The sequence below is a fragment of the Lactuca serriola genome, chromosome 8 (assembly GCF_051521515.1).
Source record: "Lactuca serriola cultivar US96UC23 chromosome 8, Lser_US96UC23_V15, whole genome shotgun sequence".
Lineage (NCBI taxonomy): Eukaryota > Viridiplantae > Streptophyta > Magnoliopsida > Asterales > Asteraceae > Lactuca > Lactuca serriola.
The window spans coordinates 190978271-190986680 of NC_136415.1; the positions used below are offsets into that span (position 1 = coordinate 190978271).

General features: G+C 33.2%; 1 protein-coding gene across 1 annotated transcript; it reads right to left on the minus strand.

The window, feature by feature from the left end:
• Positions 1–1686: 1686 nt before the first annotated feature.
• LOC145070520 (PHD finger-containing protein 1-like) lies at positions 1687–5145 on the minus strand. The gene is made up of 8 exons (XM_079017459.1): positions 4929–5145; positions 4044–4129; positions 3477–3968; positions 3053–3250; positions 2744–2965; positions 2518–2642; positions 2228–2420; positions 1687–1951 (listed from the first exon to the last, which is right to left on the minus strand). Exons 1-8 carry the CDS (start codon positions 4953–4955, stop codon positions 1948–1950), a joined length of 1347 nt encoding a protein of 448 aa, XP_078873585.1. The 5' UTR covers positions 4956–5145; the 3' UTR covers positions 1687–1947.
• Between the last annotated feature and the right edge of the window lie 3265 nt (positions 5146–8410).

Here is an 8410-nt window from a genome sequence, read left to right on the forward strand (position 1 = left end):
TGAATAGGACGTAGTAGAGCCATTCGATGGCGCTTACGTGGAGTCGATAGTAGGAATCAGTGTCAAGCAGCAATGAATTTCGTTCGAGTTTCCAGAACAAATAACGGGAGATTTCGATGTGAGCTAAGAAGATGATTGTGAGAGGAAGGATTAAGGTAAGAGTGATTTGTGCGAAGATTTTCTTCCATGAGAAGATGGTTGTGAATGATTGTTTGAAGATGCCGAAGAAGCCAATGAATTTCATATCTTCTAAGCTTCGATCCATGGTGATTTTAGGATAGTTGCAGTTGTGAGGTGTATGAATATGAATGAATAATATAGTGGATTGCACTTGATAGTTGATAGTTATAGGTATCTTTATTTGGCCTCATTTGCTTTTAGTATTCATTTCAAAAACCGCTTTTGTGAGTTGGATCGTCCTTTGTTACGCCGCCACAAATACAATCCAAGCGTTTTATCCAAACCAAAGTTTAATTTTTTTTTTTTTGAAACGGGCAAACGAATTAATTGGAGCCTACTCGTAATATTTCAACGAGCCCCCGGGTTCGAGCTCCTTTACAGGGCAAACCCAGCCCCCATAGGGATTTCCAGAGAAAAATTCCTCACATGTGGTACCACAAGAGGTAGTTTAAGGGAATAGAACTCCCGACCTCACACCCCACATGGGTATAAAACCCGATGCATCAACCCAGCTAGACTAGACATCACTTGCAACCAAAGTTTAATTAAATATTCTCCTACTTTGTTCCTACAAATCCTTCTACACAATTAAATGTACATATGTTATATTAAAGTATTAAAATATCATTAAATTAGCATTAAATTGAATAGGAGGATTTATAGGAAGAAATAGTAATTTAAAAAATTAACCGAAAGCCTACAGCTGTTAGTTTAAGAGCTATATGAGAAGGCTTTTGAATTCTTTTTGCCAAACACGTCGTAATGATAAATCACTTATGTCTGGTGTAATATTACATCTCTCATCTCTCATCTCTCATAATCTTAGTAATATAGTGACAGATTCAACTTAGAGTTGTATTTTTCAACTCTAACATGTGTATAAATAAATTTTCAAAATTGTTCAAACAAATTTTATTCCTAAGAATATATGAAGCAGTCAAAATTGATTTGTCACCTTCATGAATCCATTCTCGTATTTAATATTAATATCCCAATATAACTTGATCACAAAAGGATTGTTCAAAGACATAATAATGAATAAAAGGGAATATAACTGCAAAATAAATCATAGGATAAAGGATAAACATCACAAATTAGTATCCTGAATTTAACGTTCACATCAAATATATATGCAAAATATTTAGATAAAATGATGCAAACGTGAGAAATATGGAAAACGAATGATACAAGTGTAAGGAGAGAATAACGTTGATGGAAGGGTGAATGAAAACTTAGTTTGGTTAATGAAATTAATGGTATCAAAAACTGAAATATATGTAACTAAAATTAAGTGATTCGCCTATTCATTTTTAAACTTTTTAAGATTTATCAAATGAATTTTTTACCATTACAGATTTCTCCATTTTTGCACCTGCTATAACATTCGTCTAGAGCCTTTTATCGTTCAATGCATTTATTAAAATCATTTAGACTAAATTATTTCTTGATATATAAAATAAACAGTTGTAAAAGACTAATGGTGTTAGCCACAAGTAAGAAAACAAAGACAAAAACTCTAAAGGGTTATATAATTAACATAGATGAAACATCACCTAATTTGACCTAAATATGCTTCGAGTTGCAATAACCACTTTACAAACACACATCCAAACACCCAATTTGCCTAATGATACGTTAAAAACTCAATATTTGGATAAATACAAAACATCCTCAAAAAAGACATTCTCAACAATATCTCAAAATGGAACTTGTCTCCATCTTCAAAATGATATTGTTTCATCGAAATTGATGAAGCCTCCATGTGTGTCACCTGAAACACGACTCGGTATGTTCAGTTCCAATAATTATTTTCATTCATGCAAGAAATAGCAATGTACTTTCATTTCTTTGTATTTCATAATTGTAATTTTTACCTTTTTTTATTTGGACCATTGTTGTACATTTGGATAACATTGTTATAAATGAATAGATTTTTAAAATGCAATGTTGCAAAAAAAAAGTACATTGTTTTTTCTTGCATTTGTACCTCTTTATATTATATGTAAATTCAATGGAACAGAATGTAGCAGAAGAATAAAAAATATACCTGTAATTACACAAAGGACTTTGAGGACTCTGAGAATCAAAAGTTTTCACTTTTGTGAGGATTTCTTTTCCACCTGTCACTTTGTGTGGAAAATCTTCTGCCACAACAGGGTTCTTCTCACTATTGTTTGATCCTTCAAGATCATTCTTTTTCCTTCTAAAAACTCCCCATAGATAGTTCTTCCCTTGGAATCCTGCAAATCCAATCAAATCATTTTTTAGTCAATCGAATGGAATCTCAAATTCCAATTCCGATGGAATCCACAAACCAAATTTAAAAACAAAACTCACTCCAGAAAGGTCGAGGCAAAACTCTAGAAGTAAATATCAATAAATCTGCATTTTTGGCAGGGGCTGTCATTGCAAGCTCTTCATCTATCATATCACTCACCAAGTCCTCATAGTCCCTTTCATTTCTAGGGTCAAATTTGGAATATAATCACAATAAATAAATCAAACATGAGAAAAACAGACTTGTGAAAGATTAAAAGATATTAAAATAAAAAATTGACATTACTTTGTGTCTCCTGGAAAGAAGTAAAGAGCAATATTTTCATCAGAAGGTTGAGACTCCAAGAAGCTTTTTGGCCATAAAACAGTCTTTGGATGCATTTCTAGAGAAAGCAAAGAGGGAAGCACATTTGCCTCTTGACACACCTTGAAACAAGCTTTATTTGATAAATGACCAACAAACCCTTCGAATTGATTATAATCTGTTTGAGTAATATCAAAGCTTCCCCTGCAATTTTTTCAAGAAAAATAAATGACAGGTGGCAAAGTCGGGCAGGTCGGTCGGGCAGCCGGGCAGGATAACGGAATACATTACCTCCATACTGGTTCCTGGACTGGTTGTGCAGGTTGATAAGGAATGTATTCTACATTATTTTCAACACCTGTTGATTGAGTAACATCACCACTAGTTTTGTCTGTTCTTATTTCTTGTTCATTATGCATCTGGTTTGCTGTTTCAGCCTGGAGATCATAGGGTGTTTGATTCCTAGGATGATTTTCAAAGGAATGGAATCTGTCAAAGGAATTGGAATCCAGAGAAGTTAGAATGTAAGGAATCATAATGTGTACAATCAAATATCTTTTGGTTATTGTAAATATATGTAAACACGAGGGTATATTGGTGTTTTAAGAAAAAAGGAAGAACGGAATTGAATTCCTTCCACGCTGGAATGGAATCTCGTATTCCAATTCCGTTGGAACCAAAAAACAGCGAAAGGATGAAGAATTAGAAAACTAACTTTTCAGGACTGGTCTCTGGTTCTTGAATGCCTGTTTTATTCTTTAAATTTACATCCGTGGAACTGGAATCACAGCAAGAATGCTCGTTGGAATTGGAATCCACCATCTTTTGAGTTTTATTGGAATTGGAATCCACCATCTTTTGAGTTTTATTCTCATTTCTTTCCACACCCGATAAACTTTCATCTCTTTTCCTTTTATCCTCTCTTTTCGATGGAGCCTCTAAAGCAAGAATACACTTTTTCAACCGAAATTCTTTTAGGGAATTTGATGGTGAAACAGCAAGTTTCCTTTTCTTTTTTGGTTTCCTTTTTGGTTTTTTCTTTTGTTTCTTTGTTTTTACTTGTGGTGCAATTGCAGCAGTCTGTTTATCGGACCTTGAAGGGTTGAATTTATGTGAAGTGAAAGGATTTGAAAGTGATTGTTGGCAATCTTCACAAGCCCATTCGACAAATTCATCGAATGATTTTGGTATTACATTTAGACAGTATCTGAATAACAAGAGGGGAATGTCAGACAATAAACACAGAAGAATAGATTGGAAAAATGAAAAGAATGGCATGTACCTGTGAATAACAAATTTTAAACACTTGATACAATAAACATAAGCATTGGTGAATCCTTTGTCTCCACATGTTTGACACACCAAAACCTATAGAAACAAAAAATTAAAAAAAAAAAATCATATCATAATTGATAAACACTACAATTGCTCGATTATAGTTATACCATTGTTATTAAGGCAAAAGGGTACCATGGTTCTTTGAAACAAGCACAATGTCAGGTAACATATATAAAATATGTGCATAGGTGCATTTGTTACAGGTGAGGACTATTTTCAGTGATAAAAATAAGGAGGGCATTCACGTCTTTTACACATGTCAAACTTTGTTCCCCCTTTTTGGGTGGGACAAAACATGAGTGTTCTGTTCTATCTTGATCTGTGTAACAAAAGAAGCTTAGGGAATTCATCTCTTTTAACAAAATATCAGTAAAATTTCATCAATTAACACGGATGTCTTTCCTATATGTAACTTTTTTTAAATATTAAAGAAGAAAATTATGTTTCCGACTATAAATTCTAGAATACCCACATCAATTTAGTAAAACCGACGTCAAAATCAAGTCCAATTACCAAAATTTTAAAACCCATAACAACTCCAAATACGAAAAATAACCCCTTCGATCGTCAAATCTTAAGCAGAGCCGTTTCTTTAAACGAGTGGGTAGAAATTGGGGGTGATAGAGGAGAGAGGGCTTTAGGGTAAAGTATCGCAATGCTGTACTACGTCAAGCTATAAACGAAAAACCCTACAAAGTCGGGGGTTTTTTGCTATAATTCACAAGCATAATTATAAGCAATCAACAGGAATAAAGAATTTTATCAGGTTATCAAGTTTTGATTTGAAGTAGTAGGATTAACGAAATAACTGGAGTATAAGACTACAAACCTCATGAGAAGAAGTCTTGGATTCCATTAATGGATGAAGAAGAAACCCTAGAGTAGCGAGTAAGAAGATTATTAACTGGAGATCAACATTCGCGCTTCAACAAGCCAAGAGATCATCACACCATATATATTAACCAGGTTTTTGGTTAATTTCACTTGGATTGTAAGTTACTAAAATTACAAGTTTCGTCCCTCTACATGTAAACGAAAACTTTCCTTCGTGTGAAAATAGTTTGTTTGGATATATTCATACACCATATATATTAACCACGTTTTTGGTTAACACTTAACAGCTTGTGGTTCAAGGGTTGCGACTTAACAGTTTTGACTTTTGATCATACACTTCTGGTTCATGGATTAACAATCAAGTCTTCACGAATGTTGGGGACCTGTTTCACATAATAATGTTTTTTTTTTATAGAAGAAACGGAATATTCGAATTATAATTTTATTTTTAAATCATTTTCAATTCCAATGTTAAGTTTTACGCATTTTTTTACGACGTATATTATAAATGTTTAACTATGATATCTATATATATTGTATTTAAAATTTAAAATATTAAGCTGGTGATTATATATGTTTCAAAATTCAAAAGTATATAATAAACTTATTTCTGAACTTATAAGTTATATTATATTAAAATGAACTTATAAGTTGTAACAATAAATGATATTTAAATAAAGTATTATATTAAAATGAAGCGTTATTCATTTATCATCTTAGGAGCTTTAATGTCTCCATTTTTGGGACTCTAGTTAAATGACCATATAAAGTCTTTTGCGAATTAGCAAGGATTTTTGAAATGATATAAGGCAAAATCGATAATCTTTAGCAGTATTATATAAAGTTAATATATAAATTTAAGATAGTTTCTGGGTCCTAATCTACTAACCTAATAGGTTTAGATAATCATAATGATTCATGAAAATGTTTTTCTTTCATAAATCTTTAAGGTTACTGGATATGGACAACATGTTATTACATCCAAAATATGTCATCTCATCATCTTATTCATACATTGGTTATACATTGGTGTTATATTACCCCATATTTTTTATTTATTTTTTATTTTTAGCTTTTTAGTTTTTTTAATTTTTATTTCTCCAATTTGTTTTTTTTATGTCATAATAATTATAAAAAAACATATAAATTAATAACACATATAATTTAATTAAATCCTAAATTAAAAATAGCATTTTAAAACTAAAAATGACATTGCAAAGAAAAAAACCGATATATTATTCGTCGACCAAATATTTCCGCTCGATCTTTGCCTTCATTTTTCGGAGCACCTGCACTTGTCTCGGTGGCATATTATCCTCGCTATCCTTCGTCATACGATCTTCCTCGGCTTCTTTACGTAGGAACTTCAAATGCTCACGTTGCAATTCATATCTTTTAATTGTGATGTTGTTGTAGATGTCAAATTTATGTTTTAGTTTCGCGTGCTCTCAAAGTCTACTTTCGTTTTCCTTCGTATGTCGTTGACCCCGCTTCGTCTTGTCACGCCCTATCAGTCATCGAGGCGAGGAGATCTCTTCGATGTTGTTGAGGTCGTCCGGAAGGTCATCGGTATCAGCATTGAGGTTGATATTTGTACCTTCGTCGGAAACGTCGACTGAACTCGAGTCGCGAGACCTCTTTGATTGTTGTTCCGATGATGTTGGTGTTCTAAACCATTTTGGGTCGTCCTTAACAATCTCCCAAATCTTTTCGTGCTCGAAAACGTGACCCGACTCGACATGATGTTGATCCCTCGCTACTTTAAAAACATCAAAATCGATCGCACCACTTTGTTTGTGCGAGGAAAGTTTGAACTTACTTCACTTCTTATTGATTGAGTCCACTTGCCACTCAGCATATCGAGATTGCGATATGTGTCATCCTTCATCAAAATTGGGCGAAATTTACCTATCACAACTTCCCAAAAAGCGACTTTTCTCATATTGTTTCCCTTAGTTGAGTTTTTTGATGTCCTGCACCACGACACCGCCAACGCATAGTCTTTTTCCGTTGTCCACCATATTGGAGGTTCTTCTTCCGATTGTTCCACCGCGAACTCTATCCCTTTCCTTCTTTCTCTCCTTTTCTTGGCCGTTGGTTTTTGACTACCCCCGGTTTGCGTCTCAGTAACAGTTTGTTGCGTGGGCAAGGTCGACCTTATGATTTAGTATGTAAAGGTAGGGCTTAGGGCCCCAAATTGTAAAGGGTCCCATTTAATTTCAAGTCCAGCTTCTCTCCATCTATTCACGGTCCATGCGCTACTCCCCATTCCCCAAAAAAACCGCGCCTGCGATTCTTTCGACTACAATCATGCCTGCGACGACGTCAAGACTCAAGACGATTAAACTTCCGTTCTTTTCTCCATTCTCGGACTCGATTATAGGCCTTCTTCTCCAATCAATTCTTCCACTATTCCACAGACTGTCGACTGAATCGTTGCTATTCTCGCCTCTCGGTTTCTCCATTGCTCAAAACTCTAAAATCAAAATCAGCTATTTTGTTGTCATTGAATTTGAAACGCTAATGTGCTTATATTTTCCCTTTTGAGCTTTGATTTTTCTATTTTCTTATTATGTAATTGGCGTTAATAGCCGATTAGCTGAAACTAGTGTTCTAAAAATCTTAATCGATATTGTTGATTAATGGAATAATGGTCGCCTAGCCAATAAGTTGTGTCTCAATGCTTCAATTTGTTTTGTTTGGTGAATCATTCCTCAAAAAGGTAGATGTTTTTTGGCTCTTGGTTTGGTTGATTGGCCCCAAACTCGAAAAGTCTTCATCAATACTACAAAACTAAATTATGATAGAATGTACCCATAGTATAGAATGATAGAACAAGCTTTTTTGATCAAACATGCGATATTTGATATGAATTTTGTGGTTTGGCCTCCTAATTGGGTTTTGTTTTTAATGAGATTCTTGTTTGACATCCAGTTATATAATGCCTTCTGATTAAAACACAATGTTTTATTATTAAGTTATGTAATTTGTATTTTAATTATTTTTGGCTTTTTCCAAATGGCATGAATGATCAAATTTGTTAATCTTTTCAATTTTCTGATTTTTTATTTCAGATTGGCAGATTCCATTGTTCACTGATTCCAGATTGGCAGATTCCATTATTTTTTAGCTTTCCATTATCTTAGGGTGGTATAATCCTAATCCAAATCTTCTATACTTATAGTTATTATTAATCAAATAATTAATAAACATGTCAAAGAAAAAATACGAATCAGGTGCTTCAAAAAGGAAACTAAAAATGCAAGAAGAAGCTTTTATAGATAAACAAAAAGGGTCATTTTTAAAATATTTAACTACAAACAAAAATGTTGATAATGAACAAGAACAAACTAATGTTGATAATGAACCAGAACAGGCTAATGTTGATAATAATATTGAACAAACTAATATTGAAATTGATAACGAGTAAACTAATAGTGAAAATGATAACGAACATACTAATATTGAAATTGATAA